The 22,422-nt window shown below is 49.5% G+C and overlaps 1 protein-coding gene across 1 annotated transcript; it reads left to right on the top strand.

Moving 5' to 3' along the window:
* The first annotated feature begins 300 nt into the window (after positions 1 to 300).
* On the top strand, positions 301 to 17,329 carry CYS1 (cystin 1). The gene is made up of 3 exons (XM_065055939.1): positions 301 to 631; positions 10,321 to 10,370; positions 15,915 to 17,329. The coding sequence occupies exons 1-3, from the start codon at positions 377 to 379 to the stop codon at positions 16,018 to 16,020; spliced, it is 411 nt and encodes a 136-aa protein (XP_064912011.1). The 5' UTR covers positions 301 to 376; the 3' UTR covers positions 16,021 to 17,329.
* The last annotated feature ends 5,093 nt before the right edge of the window (positions 17,330 to 22,422 follow it).

Consider the following 22,422-nt stretch of genomic DNA (forward strand, 5'->3'; position numbering starts at 1 on the left):
CAGCTCCGGGAGACAGGAGGCTCAGGAGGCCTGAGATAACAGGCTGGTTTTGAAAGTGAGATAACGGGCTGGTTTTGAAGATTTTAGAAGGATAAGCAGGGTGAAGCAGCCTGCCTGCGCTCTGGGCTCAAAAAAATGTGGTTAGAAACGTCCGTGCATCCCTCTCCCCCACCGCTGCTTCCTTCCCTTGGCCTTTGGGGCGCTGCTGGGTGGGATTCTGCGCTCCCCCCCGAAAAAATAAAAAGGTTTTGTGAGACCCGGGCTCTGAGGAGCGGCCAAGAGCCGCGCCCGCCCCGGCCGGGAGCGGCGGCGGGGCCTGGGAGCGCGTCCCGCCGCGCCCCCCCGGCACAGCCCCTTGGCGCCGGGAGCGGCGGCCATGGGCAGCGGCAGCAGCCGGCGGCGGGGCGCGGCGGCGGGGTCGGCCGGGGGCCAAGCGGTGCCCGCGGGCGGAGCGGCGGCGGAGAACCGAGAGCTGCTGGAGAAGGTGCTGGCCGAGTGCGAGGAGGCGGCGGCGCTGCCCGCCCCCGCCCGCCGAGCCCCCGCCGGCAGCGGAGTCTCCCCGCCCCGGGACGCCGGGAGCTGCGGGGACGCGGCGGCGGGAGGCGGCGGCGGGTCCCCCCCCGAGCAGGCGGTAAGTGCCCGGGACCCCGCGACCGGGCGGACGCTCCTGGAGACGCCTCCGAGACCCCACTCCCCTGGGGGTCCCCGCTGAAGCGGGCAGCCCTGGCATAGCCGGGGCGAACTGCTGCAGCCGTGGCTTCCTCACACTGTAAATGGCATTAAGTTCTTATCTTTGCTGACAAACCAGGCTCGGTCCCATTTGCTGCTGCTTTTTGAGTTTTCTCTCTGGTGCAAGGGAAATACCGTCCCGAAAAGGTCCATCCCCTTCTCCACTTTCCCTGTGCTACTGAAAGTTTCTTTTCCTGTCTTGTGGAAATAGCTCAACTGTATAAAATACGGCTCAGGCTTTTCCCTTGGCCAGGCTTGGAAACAGAGGTTTAAAAATGTGAACATAAAGCTGCTGTTTAATGTCTGCCAATTCACTGCAATTGCAGTCTGTCTCTTCCTGAACAAGCATTTCAGTCTCTTTCTGTTTAACAAATAGTGGGTTTGCCTCTGAGGGAGCAGAGATTTATCTTTCGTTTTTGCTCTCCGAAAATAACAGTAGCATCTATATCATCTGGCAATAAGGCAAAAAATCACTGGCTTCTTTCATCTTAGCTTGGCTTTGGAGGTTGTGTGCTGTTTGTTAGATAAACACTGCTCCATACAGATGCACAAAAGTTGTCAGACTAATGAATTTAAAAATAGAAATCCATATTTAGGGCCCAGGACTCTGACTTGCATGCCTCAGTTTTGCTCTTTCAGAAGTGTATTGTTTCCATTGCCAGGCTGCATGTCCATGGAGTAAGGATGACTTTAATATAAAATAATTTTGCCATTAGGAAAATTGTCAGGATTCAATATGAGAAACCCTTTTTTAGACAACTTTTAAAGAAAAGCACCAAAGAAAATAAGCTTTGGAAATCTTATCATATTTTTTATCTGCCCTTTCAATTCCAAACCCTCCTGTGGTGTGAATGGAAGTTCAGTTCAGCACCGCTTTCTCCTCTGAGGCACTCCCATTTATGAGCAGTCCTGGCTTCCTCCATCTATCTTCTATTATTGGAATAGAAGTTGCTGGTGTCCATGTTTCCTCTGTCTCCCCGTGTGAATATCATGGCTGTATCTTTAAAAATAATAATTATATCGGTTGTGAATTTTCATGTGCATAAAGTGGTATTTTAGCTCTGTTCTGAAGTGATGTATATTCTGGTTAATTACATATCAGCCAGGCAACAGACCTGCCCCATCTACAAAAATCAGTAGAGAGACAGTATGCCGTGGCAGTAGGTACTAGTGAAATAATTACAGAGGGCAAATCAGAAAGGATGAAGATGTGGCCCCTGAGGTGGCATGGGGGGGGGGTTACCATGCCCAGCTTCCTGCTGCAAACCTCCTCCTCTGGCAGAAATGATGGTGAGAAGCCTATAGCATCTCCTCAGCCACCCCAGCTTGTGTTCACACATGGGGCAAACCCAGGGCGGGGACACCATCAGGCCTTGCAGCACAGAGGTATCTGTGAGGGCCCTCAAAATTCACCCTGAAGTGAAATGAATGCTTTGAATGAATGACGTGAATGAAAGCTTGGGTCACCCAGTGTGGCCAAGTGAGTGCAGCATGTAGCTGTGCCACCCGTGAGGTGACGGCAATGCTGAGCATCTTATTTGCCTCCTCATCATGACAGTTCACATCTCTGGTTGAACCCCAACAGGTTGTTTGAAAAACAGCAAAGAATTACTAGTATGTTTCAAAGATATAAAAGATGTACAAGAGAAGTCTTAGGTATTTTCAGGGCAAACTTGAAGCTCTTCTTGGCAGCACTTCCTTTACCTGAACCTGAGTTGGTCATGGTCCTGTTGAGACAGCAGTGATGGCCTTACCTTTCTGACTCCTCGAGGCCTAAAAAGTCACTAGCCTGAGAGAAGGAGGGAGGAAACTGTTTGCAGCACCAAGTTTTGCTTGTTTACTGGATGCAATTTAGTCTTTTAGGTTGTTGTGCAAACTGCAGTCCCACCCTTCCCATGAGGCCAGTGGAGGCGGTTTCTGGAAAGGGTTACCAGCTTACTTGCATCACTAGTTCCTTGCTAGGAATTTTGAGGACAATTTTTCTCAGTCTTGCCAGCTTCTCAACCAGGCTTTGTAGTTTCTGTCTTGTGGAGGGAAATTCCTTGCTCTGCCCTGTTCGGCTGTGCAATCTGGGGGACAGGCATAGAAATTTCAGAGAAGAATGGAGGGGTTGATTGAGCAGGGCTAATGGGGAAAATATGAGGGAGGAGGAGCAAAGGCAACAAGGTGACATTACAGTCAAAAAGTGTGATGAGAAACAGCCTGTGGAGGAGCAGATTCTGGCTGGTGGGAGTTTTGCTGCTGGCCAGAAGAGAGACATTGCCTGCAGGTAGGACTCAGATCTCTGCTGTCACAGTTGGGTTTCTCTTGGCCGTGATGTGCATCAGCGTTGGCCTTTCCTACCTGAACTCCCATGCACTTTGTCATCCAGCAGCAAGCTGGCAGTGCCAATGGGTGGTCAGACCAGGTGGCAAGGGTTGGTAGAGAGGGACATGGCTGCATTTAAAGGCTTGATCCACCTCTGTTGCATTCAAATAGTGCTTGGGAGTGAGAAGGGTGAAAGCACAGCAGAACGAGCTGGGAACCAAATCCTGATGAGGAACCCAATCCCAGCTTGAAGCAGACCCCAGTACCTCCTTATCATCATCAAACATCCATTTTCAGGTTTTGCCTCGATTCCAGATGGTTGTACATGCTTTTTCCTCACATCTTTGCTAAGTACGGAAAAATTTTTAGTTGTTTTGAACGTGCTGCCAGAGCACAGAGCAGGGTGGCAGGTCTCTGTGGAAGCCAGGGGAGAGGTCGCAGCCTCAGGTATTTCCCCATTGACTTCCTGAAATGGAAAAATCAAGCAGACATGTTAGGGTCTTGCTTTTAACAGCTTTTTCCATGGCACCGTCTGTCTTTCTGACTGGAGACGGGACGTGATTACAGTAAGCTGACCTCCCCAGCCACAGTGCAGCAACAACACGGGTAGAGGGTAGAACTAACTGTCTGCCAGAGGCACAATCGTGTACTTTCAAAATATACAGGTCTTCAAAGCTCTGCCTGTTTGGGTTTTTTTTTCAGCCAGATGAATGTTGTCTCTGCAGGTTGGTGTGGCGCAGCACTGTCTCATGGCTGGCTGGTCCCAGCTGCAGACATGTAGGGGTCCTGTGGGGACATTTAATGTGACACCCCATTAGTTTCTTCTAGGAACTCAGGTTTATTTTTCTACTCTTGTTAAAATATGCTTCCCCCAACAGCAATTTAATCTTTATAATTCAATGCTGTTTGCAATTTATTTTAGCATTTTCTTCCTGTTCGCCTTAATGGTCAAAAATGCCCTGGAGTCAAGACCTTTTCCTATAGTCATGCAGGGAGCCGTGCTCCGTGGGCCAGGTGCTTCAGAAAAGGTCTTTTTTCCAGCTGAACAATTGGCACTCCTTGAACTCAAAGCAGCTAAGGGAAAACTCCAAAGTCAGATTATTTCAGATCCTACAGTTAGTGTGCAGGTGTGGCTCTAGCAGCTGAGAAGCAAAAGGTCTTCCTCTCTTTCACTTTATCTTCCATGTCTTTTTTAAAGCACCTAAAATTTCACCAGAACCCAGCAAGCAGTGACTGTGCTGTCCTCTCGGCCACTGTAACTCTCCCAGCACAGCTGTATTGCAGCTGGACTCAGAAAACTGCAGACTAGTTGGTTTTTTCCCTAACATCACTCAGCAGAGCACGGGTCGCTTTTGCCCTGAAGCCATTCCTGATCTATTATAAAAACCAAGCACAGGGCATGCGCGGAGCAGCTGGCAGCTGGTGTTTGAGTTGGCAGGAGAGGAGAAGCGTGGGAACTCCCTGCATCCCTGCCCATTTCCCGTCCACCGCCTGTTCCTCATTCCTTGGCTGGCCAGAGGATGTTGCTGCAGACCAGAGCAAGGCTGGGAGTGCTTTGCCGAGGATGCAGCTGGGGCTACATGTCCCGCTTGGTACCTTCTAGCACATTAGGTAAAACAGGGCTTTTTGGTTTGGTGTTTTGTTTTTGTTTTTTGTTTGTTTGGTTTGAGGGTTGTTTGGTTGTTTTTTTTTCCCAGCGATAACTCCAGCTGCATGTTCACGAGAGGCTGTTCTCAGCAGTGATGAGAACAGCTGGCTTAGCCACCCGCATCGTTCGCTGGCGTCGCTGGAGGGTGCTGCCCTTCTGCTGTACCAGCTCAGCCATCTGCAGCTCTGCTGCAAACTGCATCTGCGATGCACTCCGGCTGACATCACCTGACACCCTCCAGGGGAGGGGATTTTCATTTCAGCTCAGACAGGCTGTTCCCGTGTAGATGTTCCAGTGTAGCCACTGTCTAGCTCTCCTGTGTGATGGAACGACTCAGGGTCTGTATCTCTACTCCATCTCAGGGCTATGTCTCCACAGGTACACCATACCATAGCAGCTGCCTGGCATCAGACCGTGATGGTCTGCCCCACTAAGGTGCTAGGATGGTCCCTGTTATCATTTTGGCCAGGGTGAACTTGCAGTCTCCCAAATAACACTTGGGCATAGCTCAGGGGCCAACAGAGGGACCATCCTCAAGAGGGAGCTTGAATTTGGTCACCCAGTTTTGGAAATGATGTGACTTTAACAGTTGAGGCTGTAGTTGAGCAATTTCAACACAGCTCAGAAACAGCAAAGGTGCACGGCCCCATGTTGCCCTGTGGGTCCCAGGAGACAGTGTTCTCACCCAGTTCAGCCACAGCTGCCAGAGCTGACAGAAGGTGACAGACAGGGGATGAGGGCTGACAGGACCCATGAGGAACGCCATCTACAGCTCCCACCAGGTTTAGGGAGTATGAAGCTGCACCCTGGGAATGCTGTTTCCTGTGTGAAGTAGAGACAAATAATTCCTTCCTCCAGCTTTCCGCTCCACCTTGCTCCCAGGAGCCGCTGCCACAATGTAAAGGATGGCTGACCTGTGTGTGTGACAGCTGTCAAATCACTCCACCTCACATCTCATTAGGTTAAATTAATCCCAAGTACATGCTGGGTGAATTTAATATCCAAGCCTTTAAATTTGGAGGCAGTGGCAGTGTGGGGCTTTATAGCACAATAGACCCCAGCACAATATGCCCACTCTAGGAACAGGGTGGAAAACAAGGAGACACACTGCAGTCTGGATGGGTAATCAAAAGATGACTGCAAGCTGCAGAAAGGAGCAGCTGACTTCATTTATCTCTTAACAGGGCTTGGGCCAACCAGGCCAGAAACTACCCATTTAGCTGCAGGATAGGAGCCCATAATATTAAAGTGTCATGATGTGCACATCATCTTAACCCACATAAAGGGCTCATACTAATTATCTGCTGAATTTGCAACATACACATTACAGCAATTCTGAGTGAGCTGGGTGAATCAGTTTTATGATGCTTCGGACAGCCCCTACTCTGTGTCCTGCCAGTGCACAGTGTCACTTGGGCATTGTGGAGCCATACACCCTTCGCCCTTCATTAATTGGGAGCAGCTCCCAAAGAATGGAGGCTCTGATGGTGGTGGAAAGGCAGATACTGGAGGTGCCCTTTGTTTTTACTCACCACCATTTTTTCCTCATGCACCGGATTAAATGTTGGTAGAGATCTACCTACACCAATGCTGAACCCTCTTGGGAAATAAGCGTTGTTGCTGACAGAACTCTCGGCAAAGGTGGGAGCTGATTTTGCAGAGAGAGCAGATTTTGCTAACCAGAGCTGCTCTGTCCTGATGACTAATTAATTCTGTCTTCCACCCACACAACACGTATGGCTCGTAATGTGGAGGAGTCAGCCACAAGGGAAGAAAAAAAGACAACCTACTGTACAATTGAAACCCCTCCCTAAAATGATCCAAACCCATCCTTTGCCCAGAAGTCTTGGAGGCTGGGTTCTCGCTGTGGGAAGAGCAGCAACAAAGCACTCCTGAAGAACTGTGTTCCCCTTGGTGCTGAGGATGAATGATGTTCTTCACCCGGTGAAAGAAAACCGGGGCCCAGCGGGTGGTGGCGATGACAAGGACGAGGGGCTGTGTTGTGGGGTGCATTCCCAGGACAAGTCAGCCGTCAGAGCTCGGCACAGCCTCCTCTTTGCACTGCAGCTTGCTCTTGTTACTTGTGGGAGATTGCCAAGAAATGTTGCTAAATAACCAGGTGGGAGCTCTCTTCCCTCACCCTCAGCTTTCTCACAGCCTCATGTGGTGGGCTGACCCCGGCTGGATGGCAGGTGCCCACCAAAGCTGCTCTTTCACCCCCCTCCTCAGCTGGAGAGGGGAGAGAAAACATAATGAAAGGCTCGTGGGTCAAGATAAGGACAGAGAGATCACTCACCAATTACCATCATGAGCAAAAAAGGCTCAACTTGGGGAAATTATTTTAATTTATTACCAATCAAATCAGAGTAGAATAATGAGAAATAAAAACTGAATCTTAAAATGCCTTCGCCCCCCCCTCCCTTCTTCCTGGGGTTCAGCATCACTCCTGAATTCTCTGTCTGCTCCCCACAACAGTACAGGGGGATGGGGAGTGGGGGTTGTGGTCAGTTCATCGCACGTTGTCTTTGCTGCTCCTTCCTCCTCAGGGGAGGACTCCTCACACTCTTCCCTGCTTCAGTGTGGGGTCCCTCCTGTGGGAGACAGTTGTCCATGAACTTCTCTAATATGAGTCCTTCCCATGGGCTGCAGTTCTTCACAAAATGCTTCTGTGTGGGTCCCTCCCATGGGGTGCAGTCCTTCAGGAAAAGACTGCTGCAGCGTGGGTCCCACACACAGTTACAACCCCTGCCAGCAAACCTGCTCCAGCCTGGGCTCCCCTCTCCATGGGGCCACAGGTCTGCAAAGAGCCTGCTCCAGTGTGGGCTTCCCATGAGGTCACAGCCTCCTTCAGGCATCCACCTGCTCTGGTGTGGAGTCCTCACTGGGCAGCAGGTGGATCTCTGCTCCATTCTGGACCTCCATGACTGCAGGGGGACAGCTGACCTCACCAGGGTCTGCACCACGGGCTGCAGGGGAATCTCCAGTGCCTGAAGCACAGCCTGCCCTCCTTCTGCACTGACCTGGGTGTCTGCAGAGTTTCGTCTCTCACATATTCTCACTCCTCTCTCCAGATGCAGTTGCATGTGGTTTTTTTTCCCTTCTCACCTATGTTATCCCAGAGGTGCTACCACCATTGCTGATGGCCTCGGCCTTGGCCAGTGGCAGGTCTGTACTGGAGCCAGGTGGCATTGGCTCTGTCAGACATGGGGGAAGCTTCTGGCAGCTTCTCGCAGAAGCCACCCCTGTACATCCCCTGCTGCCAAAACTTTGTCATGCAAATCCAATACACCTTGTCTCCACTTGGACTCAGAAGCTGTTTCCAAAAGCAGATCAGGCTCTTCCAGAGATAATAAAGTGTTACCAAAGAACAGGTACTCTTCTGAAAAGGAGTGCTTTCTGATGGGTACCAAAAGATGTTACAAGTCTCTAATAGAGATTTAGTTGGTAATTTTAAGCAAACATCTAGGACATGAAAGACCATGGATAGCAGACACCTTTCCCAGCTCCAGAACTGGAAGCCACTTAAGGCTCGCCTGGAGGAGGCGTTGGCCCAGTGCCATGAGAGAGGTGCCTTTGCTGCTGCCCCCTCACCTGCTCAAGCGTGGGAGCCAAAGGTGACCATGGCAGCACAAAGCCCACCCAAGAAGCAGGGAAGAGCTGAACAGTTTGGTGACAAGCAGCTATCTGCCAAGCAGTGTCTGAGACCTCTGTTTAAACCTCAGTTCCCATCCATTGACATGAGAAGCAACTAAGGAAGGAGTGTAGTGAAAACATCTCCTCTAGGATAAAAACTGGGTGTGATGCAATAATGACAGACACACAGGTGGACATTTCCAGCCAGCAGACAACATATACAAGCCTGACCAATATCAACTGATTTAAATCAGAGCAAAACTGTGCCTAAAGCCATCATTGCTGTACTGGCACTGCTTATAGAATGTTATCTTCCCTCCATAGATCCCATGCTTACCCACACCAGTCCTGTGCACTGCTGGACCTTGAGGCAGCACAGGTTTGAGCTATTTCAAGAGCAGATACGTGATCTTACTGAGGAATCGCTTGATCCCATCCAGCACTGCAGAAATACTGCACAGCAGATATACAGGCGATGGCTCTGAACTGCAAGCTCTTCCACACCACTCTCTGGTTCCTTTGCTTCTCTTTCATCTTGTACAGAAAAATCTTTTCCTCTTTTCCACATTGATGGAACAGCTTTTCATTTCTGTTTTCTGGAAGCTAAGTTCTTACTTTGGTTCTGTGTGCTACCTGTTTAACATGTTAGTGTCATCATGAGATTCAGGCTTACTTGTATGAAGGAGGTCCACCAGCTTTAGGATGCAGCTCAGAAAAAACAATGGCAAGCCAAAATGGCTCTAGGTTTGTGTAAAGCTGCAGCCCTTGTCCCTGTCCCCCTTCCTTTCCCTGTGACAATACAGTGAAGAAGTAGGAAAAGATGGAAGTTATATTCTTTTCAGTAGCATCTGCCTGAAGGGGGGTAATATTATTATTGGTCCAGCTGGAGGCTCAGACAGCCACAGGGTCCCATCATCTTCCCATTTTAAATGCCATTAGGTTTGGATTTGGTTGCCCCCCTGGCGCCCCATTGGAAACCTATGGGCTACCAGCAAGGGAAGGTGGGTGCTTCACTCCAGATGGATCATTTCAGGAAAAAGGCTTTGTGAAAAGAATTTGATCCATGTTGCCATAACTTTCTTCCTTAGTGGGTATTTTCATACCGCTACTTGTCAGCATGTGGAGCAGTGTGTATTCATGGGAAATCTGGGAGGTTTAATCAATTGACATTCAGCGATTTTGATTCTGTAGCCTGCAACCGCCCAGCTGCCCTGAATGTTGAAACAGAGCTAGCAGAATGGTGGTTTGTAACGGGGACTACCTTGTAGCCATGTTGTCTCCACGGAGGTTGTTTGGGGGTTTAAACCAGAGCAGGCATAACCCAACATAGACAGAGATGGGTTTCACAGAAATAAATAATGGTTTGGGTTGGCAGGGACCTTTGAAGATCATCCAGTCCAACCTCCCAGCCATGGACAGGGACACCTTCCACTAGACCAGGTTGCTCAAAACCCCTGTCCAACCTGGCCTTGAATACTTCCAGGGATGAGGCATCCACAGCTTCTCTGGGCAGCCTGTTCCTGTGCTTCACCACCCTCATAGTAAAGAAATTCTTCCTTTTGTCCAATCTAAACCTACCCTATTTCACTCAAAAACCATTGCCCCTTGTCCTGTCACTACAGGCCCTGATTAAAAGTCTGTCCCCAGCTTTCTTATAGGCCCCTTTTAAGTACTTAAATACTTAATAATTATTACTGAAATACTTAATACTTAACACTTATTAAGGCTGCAATAAGGTCTCCCGAGTCTTGTCTTCTCCAGCCAGAACAACCCCAGCTCTCTCAGCCTGTCCTCATAGCAAAGCTGCTCCAGCCCTCTCATCATCTTCATGTCTCTCTTCTGGCCCCTCTCCAACAGGTCCATGTCTTTTCTGTACTCAGGGCTCCAGAGCTGGATGCAGTACTCCAGGTGGGGTCTCAACACAGCAAAGTAGAGGGCAGAATCACCTCCCTCAACTTTAAACTGTTGTAACTGAAATATATCGCTTTTCTTTTTATTCCCAGACTTTGTTAACCAGAAGCTCACAAGGCCTAGAGACCACCAACAACCATCAGTGAGTACTCCCTGCTTTTGTTATATCTTCAGGGGGAGAAGGCAGCTGGAAAGAAGGGACCATAAAGAGAAAGCTATTCCTGCATGCCTCCCAGTGTGCAAGAAACGGGTGGGAATGATGTCAAGTGGTTTATAGTCCTAAATAGTCTATCCTCTACCTATTTGCCAACTTCAAAAAATCTAGGGGCTGTGCTGCCTGAAAAGATCCAGCTCAAGTACAGTATAGAGATTTGTTCCTGATCATGAGCAATGCAGAATTCATGATGTCTACATGTCAGAGAAGCACCTTGAAGGAGCTTGTAAAAAGCTGGTGAGGATTACTCCAATGAGTTGCTCAGACAGTGTTTCACCCACTGGTCATCTGTGGGCTCTGCACCATGTAGAGAAGGAGAATAACATCTCTTTGCTCTGCAGGAATCATAAGAGAAAACCCATGAGACACTCCAATGATAGAGACACGAGTGTCCTTCAGGGACAGGGGAAATTTTGGGACCTACTGCACTGGGTACCAAGCAAAAGAAATCTGAAATCTTTAACAAGCAAAACCTACCGAGCAGACTGTGCTTCCAAGTCTACCTGCACCAAGAGTACAGAATCACAAAATGGTTGGGGTTGGAAGGGACCTCTGGAGATCATCTAGTCCAGCCCTCCTGCTAAAGCAGCTTTACCCAGAGCAGATTACACAGGAACACATCCAGGCGGGTTTTGAATATCTCCATAGAAGGAGACTCCACAACCTCTCTGGGCAGCCTGTTCTAGTGCTCTGGCACCCTCAAAGAAGTTTCTCCTCATATTCAGATGGAACCTCCTGTGCTTCAGTCTGTGCCCATTGCCCCTCATCCTATTGCTGGGCACCACTAAAAAAAGTCTGGTCCATCCTCTTGACACCCATCCCGGAGATAAACACTGATAAGATCCTCTCTCAGCCTTCTCCAGACTGAAAACAGACCCAGCTCTCTCAGTCGTTCCTCATAAGAAAGATGCTCCAGACCCCTAATCATCTTTGTAGCCCTCTGCTGGACTCCCTTCAGTAATTCCTTGTCCTTCTTAAACTGGGGAGCCCAGAAAAATGGGAACAGTTTGACACACGTGTTAAAGAAACCCAGATGAAACAACAAGGTTTGAAAAAACAATTTATACTATCATTTCCTTATGCTAAAGAGCAACTGTCTTCAATGTTAGGCTCTGACTGTCAACCAGCTCCTCTGCTCCTGCCGCACTTGAGAGCAGACTGATCTGGAGGTCCTAACCATTGTGTGACCTGCTCACACAGAGCTGCGCTGGGGGATGTGACAGGAGAGCCCAAGCACCAGCCACCATCCTCCCTTCCCTCCCAGCTGGCAGGGAGCTCTCCTGGAGAGGCTGCTGGTTTGGGAGCGCTCAGAAAACACGTCTGTCCCTGGCCCTCCCAACAGCAAGGCTCGTAGGAGCACTCTCACAGGGACTGTGGGTTCTCCTGGGCTCTCCAGCCTCCTCACTGGGCTTTGGGCTGGGGTGGCCACTGAGCAGCTCCTCTGAGGGTGCACAGACACCCCCACTGAGCTCCCCAGCCCCTCACCCCCTGCCAGGGCTTTCCTTCTCCCTCCATCTTTGACACACAAAGCAGAGACTTGAGATGGCAGAAGCTGGTTCCTGACCTGGGATGATGGATCAGGAATTTATTTTCATTTAGATATTATTTACTCTATACCCACTGCAGAGCCCCATAGAGCAGCTCTCGTGTGAAGCGCCTGTAGAGCCCATGATAAGCAGGGCTGCAATTTCTGCTGGCAAGAACTGCATGCAAACAGTTTTTTGGAAATGGTCCATCACCCAGTGAAACTGCAGTTTGAAGAAATCACATCAAATCAAACCCCAGAAACGATGTTTATTATGCATAGGTATCCCATCATTTATGTTTCTGTGGCTAGAATTATTCTAAATAAGCACTCACGTTACAAGGAGCAAAAATTAGCCTTGTCTTGACAGATTTGCTGACTGAAGAAATTCCCATAAAGCAAATTAAAGAAGAAATAAGTGTCAAGCAGGGAAAACAAAACAAAACAAAACAAAACCTAGACATGGAGATATCGCACGGACAGTGCAATGGACACAGCCCAGGAACGCTGTAATGATCTTATAATTGCTGCCAAGGCTCTCATCCCTGGCAGAGTTACTGGCATGTTGTTTTGACCCATCTTTCAGCTGCAAGGTCTTGCAGAAGGCAGTTTAATGATTAACCCTGAACTTTCCCATTCTCAGCAAAACAATAACAAACGATGGCCTAGATTTACCCCAACCAAATTTTCAGCCACTTAACTCAAGTTTCTACCTAGGAGGTTATCGCCCTGGCCACCCATCAGGGATATTGTCACCAGAGCCTGCAGGCAGGTCTCTCCCACTCCAGACAGCTGCTTGACATCAGGTTCACGGCACTGCCAGCCACCCCCACCACTGAGGAGGTTGGCACGCCATGCCCAACATCTTGCTCAAGGTGCTTTTGCTCACTTTTGGACTTTTAGGCCCTTTGCATATCCTTCTCATTGTATAGTTCATTTTCTCTCTATTAGAAAAAATAAATTCCTCATTCCCTTAATAATCTTTAAACACAGAGAGGCTTTTAGCTGAAATCGAGCACATTTCTTGCTTTCCTCTTTCCTAAAGTTACTGAAGCCTCTTAAGTCACTTTTATTGCTGCTTTCTAAACTTCTTCCAAGCTGCTAATAACTTTAGTAATGAGATACCCAGAAGTATGCACAGTAATCTTGATGGAGTTGCATTGGCTTTTTTTCTTTGCTGTCCTACCATGCTGCAAATTCTCCTCTGGAATGCTTTTCAGCGAGCTCTTTCTCTCTCACCATTGCTCCTTTCCAGGTTTCTCTCTTCCTGCAGAACAGCTGGAGTTTGAAAAAATTTCCCCTCAATGTACTAACCTGTTATTTTCTGAATCGGAAAATCTAACACCCCTCAGCTGGATTTAATGTGATTTCAAGCTCTGTTCTGCAGCGTGTCAAGAAGAGCAGCAGCAAGGGGCCTCCTGTCCTGCTGGAGGAGCACAGGAGCAGGCTTGTGGTGCACCAGCTCCTGTCCTGCCCACAGCCTGCACTCAGGGTTTCCCTGCCACAGCCTCTCCCGTAATTCCAGGACCAGCAGAAATGGCTGGCAATGGAGCTGTCCCTCTGAGATCAAGGTTCAGGTTGGGAGAAACTCAGGAGATCTCTAGTCCCATTCCCTGCTCCGAGATGGATAAGGCCAGACTTCTCAAGGCTTTGTCCCATCAGGTCTTGGAAAACTCCTAGGATGAAGCCTACACAACAACAGGCTGTTCCTCTGCTTGCTGTCCTCAGGGTGGAGAAGTTTCTAATTTTATCCAGATGGAACCTCTCATTTTTTAATTTATTTTTGGTTTTCCATATTAAATGGTATAGAACTGCGCCACAACAATAGAGAGAGAACATGAGTAGCAGGTCTATTTTCTTTTGCTCATGGAATGAAAACAGCCTTGTCTGTTCCTGTTAACTCTAGAATGTGCATGGTAAATGGGTTTTTTGTCTTTTTAAAAGCACATCTATGTTTCAATAAGTTCAAATTTTACCTGTCAGTTTTCTCCCGTGCTTGGAGGTCACCATGCAAGCCAAAGCATCAAGAATAATTAACAGTGGGAAATTATGTAACCGCTAAGAGAAACAATGACTCTTCTGTGGGCTCCCAAGCAAGCTGCCAAGAGCTCTGACTTTAGTTCATCATGTAATTTAAAATTAGTTTAAGGATTGTCACAGTACAGAGTTTAAATAAGTAAGTTGTGTGTTTAAGTCCGATTTCTACGTGCCCTTTTCCTGATTCTTACAAGGAATTTGCTCTGTGGCTGCTGGTGTATGGTTTGAGCCCTTGGACTTCTAGCTTTCTTCCCAGCTCTCATTTACCACATTGGAAACTGGGTTGCTCATATCTCATCAGAGGGAGGAAAGTGAATAAAAGGAATAAACAGAAGAGTCTTGCTAAACCCTACTTGCTGCCAGTAGAATTTGCCATCAAGGACATGGTGCGGTGTAAATAAGTGTGGGACACCCACACGACCCAGCTGCCACACCAACGGGTCATCAGGTGGCTCCAGGAAAAGCACCAAACTATTTGTGACCCACAGGGGCCACAGCGCTAACACAGCCAGGTCAGAGCTGCTGGGTGGGCAGGAGCCTCTCTGACCTGGGCAGATACCAGCAGAGGTGCAGCTGCTTTGATGCTGTTTGCTTCTCAGTGACCACAGTAGGACACTGGCTGATGCCTGTTTGAGGAACACTGTGAATGCTCCCTCACCCAAGGAGAGCAGTTCCTAGCTGTCAAAGACAGATGAGGGTTTATGAAACCACCTCTTCTGTATGAAAAAGTTTCCCTAGAAAGGCTCTTTTCTTCAATTCTGATTCTACATTTGCTTACCTGCATTGGGGCAGCTTGTGTGATTTCATCTAATAAACAGATCCTCAGCTTTTTCACTGTAGGGTGCTAATGACCAAATTCATCTGAGCTGCAAGAGCAAGGATGAGAGAGATCTCATCCTTAGGGAAATGGCTACCTAATGAGTCAGAGTTAGAGCCACGCTGCTGGATGTTAAATTCTCTCTTCTTCAGCAAACAGCTAACTGCCATACAAAACCCTTGCTTTATTGCTTATTTGTTCTTTACCAATAGATGATCGCAAAGGAAGCCCACCAGTCTCAGGTGACAGGGCATGGCAGAGCACTTTACAGTTTGGATTTACCAGCTCAAGTCTCCCCTTAGCTCTGCACCTCACCATTGCCACATTTCATGGAACCATGTGCTCCAGCTTCCAGAGATGACAAGCCTGATGCCCAGGTTCCTTACCTCCCTGTTCTCTACAAGGTCAAGGGGGAGCACACTTGTCAGTTGCTGTGTCCTCTCTTGAGTCCTGAAGGGCAAGATCAAGCAGAGCTGTTTGGTACCACAAGACACACGGTCAAAACTTGTGGAAGACTTTTCACTGTTCTCCATCATGTAGGCAGATTTCCATTGTACCTAAAATATACCACATCTGACAATACCAATAAAACCCACATCAGTCCACTTTGAATTGTACATGAATTCTCACTTGTACGAGAGTTGTGCTGATGTAAAACTAAGTAAAAGACATAAGAGCAGTTTGAGGGAGCAGAGTTCATGTTTTGGTTGAAAAGCACTTCACTTACACGTACGAACGAAAAATCTCTTTCTGCATAAAACCTTAAAACTAGTAACTAGGGTAAAGGTTATGCAGTGCTTTAGCTGGGCCTTGAACCTAACTCACCAAAAGATTCTGGGAATTTGATCTGGAGCGTTGTAAAGACTGTACTGCAATGAACTCACAGACTAAAATAGACGCCAAGTGATAGCAAATGTCAGCAAGGGATGTGCATGTGGGGTATGGGAACTAGACGTGACAGAGTATCTGTGTCTCAGCAAGCCACATGCAGTTCGGTCTTTCCATTCACAAAAAAATGGAGTAAGGGTCATCTTGTGCCTTCGGAGCTTGTTTCTCTCTCATGACACCAATAACCTGTTCCCTTTCCCGGCAGGTGTCCACAAAGAGAAAGCAAGAAGCCAGCGGGGCAGTCCACAATCTCATACGATTACTCGGAGGAGGAGCTCATGGCAAGCATTGAGCGGGAGTACGGCCGCTGAACCCAGCCCCACGCCACAAAACTTCAAGCACGTTCCTGGAAGCCCAGCTGGAGCAAAACTGCTGCTGACAAAGTAACCCTTTGCACAGTGAGACAGGATGGGAGAGGTGGGTGGTGAAGCGAGGTGAAGCGTGATAAGCCGTGGGGGTGTTTGTGCAGCACGGGGCAGAAAGCCCTCCTGGCCAGCTCTGAGTGACAGCACGAAGATCCTCACCGATTGCTGACTTCTGATCTGTGCCGCTGGAAGAGGGACCAATTCATCTTGCAAATCAATATTTAGAAGCTCATTTTAAAATTCCATTTAAAATTCCATTTTAAATTCAATTTAAAAATGAAGATGTGCTAGAATTGAAGTGTCATACTTGAAGAGTTCAGACATGGTGCTTTGAAGGTTTTTTCTTAGCAGAGAAAAAAATAGAGTAAAATAATTTGATTCAGATCTCACTTAAAGGGGTGTTACATTAAATTCATTTTCCTGACACTTAGAACAGGCCAAATTCACTCCTCGTGCTGTGCAAGCCTCTGATCCAGGTCTGAGTTTGTCACTGTCTCTTCAAACATGGTCCTCTCCCCCATGGGATGTAAGATGAAAAGAGGAATGAGCCCACCATCCAGTACACAAGCAGCATCACCCCAGAGTTGAACTCCCACCATTTAAGCAAACAAGGCTCCTGGGAGCCATCAGGGAGCACAGGATTTGCACAATCCCTTCCGGGTGGGATCCCAGCACCGATGTGGTTCCTGGGACTCCTTGGCGTGGATCCTCCAGTGAAAGCAGGAGGCACGTCCCCGGTGCTGCCTCACTGCGGCCAGCGCTCATGCGTCTTGAGAGGGACTTGCACACTACTGCAGAGCAGCTCTTTGCAATCAGCTTTCAGAATTGTCAGCCCTGGCCTTCTCATTTATTTCTTATAGGTAACCCAGAAGAAAAATCACTACGCTACTATTAGCAGACTGCAAAGTAAAATAGAAAGTTGAATCTCCAAAGAAAACCCTATATTTTCAGTGCTCCCTGGCAGGGAAGCCTGGTATTTTAGTGTTTCTGTCTTTACCTGCATCTTAATGTATTATGAGTAGCTGCTTATTATCAGAAGTAGAAAAATACCTTACTTCTGTCTTCAGCTGAAGCATAAAAGACATCAGATGAAATCTTCACATAGGCTGTGTAAATGCAAGAGGAAACAGCGGGACATATTTTTAAGATGATGTATTTTAACTTTGTAATTCATGGTATCTGTGAAACAGAAATAAATGCATCTGTACTCTATGTAGCCCTCAGTAAAGGCATCAAACATTGTTTTGGAAAAGGCTCTCTGACTTACATGGTGAATTGTCTTACAGTACCTGCCAAGACTAAGCAAAATCCATCCTTGGAGGATGGCGAGAGGGATGCCATGAGGCAGACGCTAGATTACACCCTAGCAAACGTGCTCATGCTCCGGCTGTCTTCCCGGCAGCAGCCCCAGTGAGGCCACTGCCCGAGGGCTCAGGAGCCACCGGCAGCCACAGCATCGGGCAGCAGAAAGGGAGCTGACCTCCGGCAAAGCTACGTGAGCTTGGAGGCAAGAGCTCCCAGCACACCAGCTGGGGGACCTGGATACCTCAGTGGCCCAGAAGTAGCTGGAGCAGAGAGCAGAAGTCCCTGCATAGCCTGGGGAAATCGGGTGGGCCCTCTGGAGCAAGGGCTCTTCAACCCATCTGAAAAAAATCCAATTTTGAACGACAGCACTTTATTTTTTGGCAGGAACAGTCGTTTCTAGACCTACTAATGCTGCTGAGCTGTGTCAGGAGTACAGTTTCTCTGCAGCACGTCAAGTGTCAGTGGACAGAGCTCGTGGAGGTTGTATTAGTTTTCAACAGCTTTCAAAAACTTCCTGGGGTGAGCAGAATGTGCCTGTGGAGAGCAAGAAAAACACAGGAGACCTGCTGACACCAGCACTGTAGGTGACCGTGGCACTCCATACATTGTCTTGCTTTAATCACTGTTTTAGATTTCCCTCTAATTTGGATTTTGTTCTTTTTGCCAGGACCTGGCTTGTGCCATGCCCCCAGAGTGTTTGGCACATGTGGGGAGATGCTTCCAGGAGCTTGGTTGCCCTTGGTGGCCTCCAGTGACAGAGCAAACCAGAAGGACAGCCACAGTGCTGTCGGACCATAGTGTGACATCCGCAGGCAGGACATAGCAGCAGCTGCCCCTGCACCAGACAGAGCGGGCAGAGCAGGCAGGGAGCGGGCAGAGCAGGCAGGGAGCAGGCAGAGCAGGCAGGGAGCGGGCAGAGCAGGCAGGGAGCAGGCAGAGCAGGCAGGGAGCGGGCAGCGAGGTCAGGGAGCGGGCAGAGCAGGCAGGGAGCAGGCAGAGCAGGCAGGGAGCGGGCAGCGAGGTCAGGGAGCGGGCAGAGCAGGCAGGGAGCAGGCAGAGCAGGCAGGGAGTGGGCAGAGCAGGCAGGGAGCAGGCAGAGCAGGCAGGGAGCGGGCAGAGCAGGCAGGGAGCAGGCAGAGCAGGCAGGGAGCAGGCAGAGCAGGCAGGGAGCGGGCAGCGAGGTCAGGGAGTGGGCAGAGCAGGCAGGGAGCAGGCAGAGCAGGCAGGGAGCAGGCAGCGAGGTCAGGGAGCGGGCAGAGCAGGCAGGGAGCGGGCAGAGCAGGCAGGGAGCGGGCAGGGAGCGGGCAGAGCAGGCAGGGAGCGGGCAGAGCAGGCAGGGAGCAGGCAGCGCGGGCAGGGAGCGGGCAGAGCAGGCAGGGAGCGGGCAGCGAGGTCAGGGAGCGGGCAGGGAGCGGGCAGAGCAGGCAGGGAGTGGGCAGGGAGCGGGCAGAGCAGGCAGGGAGTGGGCAGTGCAGGCAGGGAGCGGGCAGGGAGCGGGCAGAGCAGGCAGGGAGTGGGCAGTGCAGGCAGGGAGCGGGCAGGGAGCGGGCAGAGCAGGCAGGGAGTGGGCAGAGCAGGCAGGGAGCGGGCAGGGAGCGGGCAGAGCAGGCAGGGAGTGGGCAGTGCAGGCAGGGAGCGGGCAGAGCAGGCAGGGAGCGGGCAGAGCAGGCAGGGAGTGGGCAGAGCAGGCAGGGAGCGGGCAGAGCAGGCAGGGAGTGGGCAGAGCAGGCAGGGAGCGGGCAGAGCAGGCAGGGAGTGGGCAGAGCAGGCAGGGAGCGGGCAGAGCAGGCAGGGAGCGGGCAGAGCAGGCAGGGAGTGGGCAGAGCAGGCAGGGAGCGGGCAGAGCAGGCAGGGAGTGGGCAGAACAGGCAGGGAGCGGGCAGAGCAGGCAGGGAGTGGGCAGAGCAGGCAGGGAGCGGGCAGAGCAGGCAGGGAGTGGGCAGAACAGGCAGGGAGCGGGCAGAGCAGGCAGGGAGTGGGCAGAGCGGGCAGGGAGCAGGCAGCGCGGGCAGGGAGCAGGTAGTGCAGGCAGGGACATGGCTCTGCTTCTCCCCAGCTCCCTCTGCCCCTGCCCTGCCTTCCCTCCTAGAGTTTCTCCCTCTGAGGCTGCATTTGGTGACTGGCACAGGCAACAGCTCTACAATTTCAAGTTCTCTGAAAGGAAAGCCTAAGTTTTAAAAATTTGGCAGAAAGTGACTATTAGAAAACAAAAAATATCCAAAATGAACATATTTTTGTTAGGTTGCAACAAATCTCTCTTGACCTAGCACAGCCAACCACTAAGCTTCTTCACAAAAACAGCTCATCAGATAGCCAAGGGAGGACATTTCTACACCCGGAATTAAGGTGCATTGGTTTCACTGGTAAGCTTTTCAGTATCACTGAGAGAAAAGGAGGAGCTGCAGGAACACAGGCAAGTCCAGAAGGGTCTGATGCAGCTTGAACAGTTGCTGCATCATGGAAAAGGTGAGAAAAAGAAGTTTTGGGATGCAATGAGGGGCCCTCGAACTGTGCCGTGGTCTCACAGGCTTTCTCTGTGCTGTAAGATGGTGCACATTTTGACCATAGCCACCACAGAATCACTCACAACCATCTGTCTTATTACTATTTTTTTTCAAGTCAAGCAAAACCACAGTTTCTGAGAGGATTGAAGGGGCTCATTTTTTCAGCTAATCATGAAAAATTGCTCTTGAGTGTATGAAGAGATATCACGACTTCTGAGCTTAGTGACTTCCATGAGTTCAGGAGGTTTCTTACCTGGCCATACAACAAGACGCCAGCTGAGACATTCTGGTGATGAAAGCATTAAACCATATTTTTTAAATTACTCAACCCAAGATCTTGAAAAACAAAACAAATGAACTTGGAACTACAGAAACAGTTTGCACACTTATGGAGACTCTCAATTTCACTCAAATCTGAGTTTTTCCATCTGCAAACAAATGCTTTGAATCCTTTTTGTTCCCCTTTCTTTGCGGATGCTTTTCTTTCTGACAGCACTGCAATGGATGCTTCTTTTTGCAGAGCTCTGCCTTCTCAGTAGTCCAGAAAATGGGCAGAACACTTTCCCAAAGAGCAACTAAAAAACAGACCAGCGACAGAGCAGTTTTAGGAAGCAAGTTGTTTTTTAACTGGCATGTAGCCATCCAGTGAGATCTACAAGCTTCAAGAATTCAGTCAGGAGCTGTAAGTAGACTTGAGTGGGGACAACAAAGCTGTGACTCGATCCATGCTTGGGTGAGACAGCTGGAAAGAATGAAGAGCAGCCAGTTACCATAAGCATTGCTTCTCAGGACAGGCGGTCTTCATAGTCCACCTCCACCTCTGGGACCCTGAATGCTGGTCATTTTACTCGGCGTATGTGGGGTTGGCCCCTGTACGTTTGTATCTGCCAGCATCCTGTTGCCAAGACCTCTGGGAGTAAGGCAAAGAACAGTCCCTGTTGCATCATGTTCACTGCCCTGCTGTCATCTATTCACCTTCACAATATTAGATGAGAAGGGAGGGTGGCACCTTCATCACTCCAGTAATGTTTTTCTCCATCCTGCTTCCTCTGAGGATCAAACCCCACTAAGCCTTCAGCCAAACTATTCACACATGCGCACCCCAGGAGCTGAAACAGAGCCACTGCCCTGGATGAGGTACAGCCCTGGAGTCACACCACACGAGCGTGGTGGAGCTCCCCACCACAGCACGCAGAGGAGCTGGAGCACCAGCTGCCTGCCATGGACTTCATACACAAGGTGGGTTTTTTTGCCCCTGCTCTGGACACAAGACATGGCAATTATTTGCACAGGGTGAAGTGGGCTTATCTGGACAAAGATAACCAAGAGAAGAGAAATTGCTCTAAACTCGGGGGATACTACAATGGACAAAGTTATACCTACAGTATTCATCCCATCTAGGAGAAACTCTCCCAGGAAAGGGCATGCTCCAGCTTCCTCAAGTTTTCTGTATGTGTAAGATGTGCCCATGGCCCTCTGCACTCATCAGGATGTAAATGTCACCCAAGTCCCTCCTCCTACACTCAAGGACTAAAGCAGAAAATGAGGAAGGCTGCATTAGACAGCGGATAGAAAATGCCTCAGTGCTAACACACTTGTCACAGGGAAGGCAATCCCATGGACTGCCAGCAGACATGGCTGAGGCTCTGCAGCTCCCTCCAGAACAGTCTCACCATTTCCCTAGCCTGTAGGTTGCTGGGGTTTGAGTCATTATTTACTTTCTGCACACATGGAAGAAGTTTGCCTTTCCGTGGCCATAGTCTACCTGCCTCAAGCTGCCTTGCCAGACACAAATGCAAGGTAAACAGGCAGATGAGCTCACAGATTACACTCCAAACTAGTTAGAAGATTTATCCCAGAGGATAAACTCAAGCCATATGCAACCCAGAGACAAGAGCTGGCTCACAAGAGACAGCAGATGATGTGCCACCTTCATCCTTCACAGGATGCTGAGCACAGCTGGAATTTGAGTTAGCGAGAACCGTAGCCTAAGCCAGAGGAGCACATCGAGCATACAGCCTCCTGGCAACACGGGCCACCTCTGCCCACCCAGCACGGCAGCTTCAGAACGGATTCACATCTCGGTATCCTCACCACAAGCAGATCGGTGCCGAGCAGTTTGTGAGCCAGACAAGGCTGGAGCTGGAGGTTTGGCCGTATAAGCACAGACAGGGAAGCAATGCTGGTCTAACTGCAAAATGTAGCATTAAACCCATGGGCACATTTGAGTGTGCATGCATTTTTCCTTAGAAAATTATTTGTTTTCATGGATTTAGAATGGCTACAAGATAGACAGACTCTTGCCTGCACAATGCCTGTGGTAGCTGGGAAAGCTTCCTCACATGTGAGCTGTTTTCTCTCACAAGATGAAGCCGTTCCAGACTCTGGCCCCATGAGGACGTGCACTGACTGCACCTCCCGGCTCCACGTAACAGCTCAGACCGCAGCTTAGTTCTACAAAAAAGCAGAAAGATGAGCACAGAGCTCTGAAATCCATTGTTGTGTTTCACATAAGCAAAGTGAGGGAGACAAGCTAAAA

The sequence above is a fragment of the Columba livia genome, chromosome 3 (assembly GCF_036013475.1).
Source record: "Columba livia isolate bColLiv1 breed racing homer chromosome 3, bColLiv1.pat.W.v2, whole genome shotgun sequence".
Lineage (NCBI taxonomy): Eukaryota > Metazoa > Chordata > Aves > Columbiformes > Columbidae > Columba > Columba livia.

Excerpts from the sequence above, each read along its gene's own strand:
- CYS1 (XM_065055939.1), top strand. The coding sequence starts at position 377 with ATGGGCAGCGGCAGCAGCCGGCGGCGGGGCGCGGCGGCGGGGTCGGCC. Across the intron at positions 632-10,320 it reads GGTCCCCCCCCGAGCAGGCG|ACTTTGTTAACCAGAAGCTC; the intron begins GTAAGTGCCCGG and ends TTTTATTCCCAG. Across the intron at positions 10,371-15,914 it reads GAGACCACCAACAACCATCA|GTGTCCACAAAGAGAAAGCA; the intron begins GTGAGTACTCCC and ends CTTTCCCGGCAG.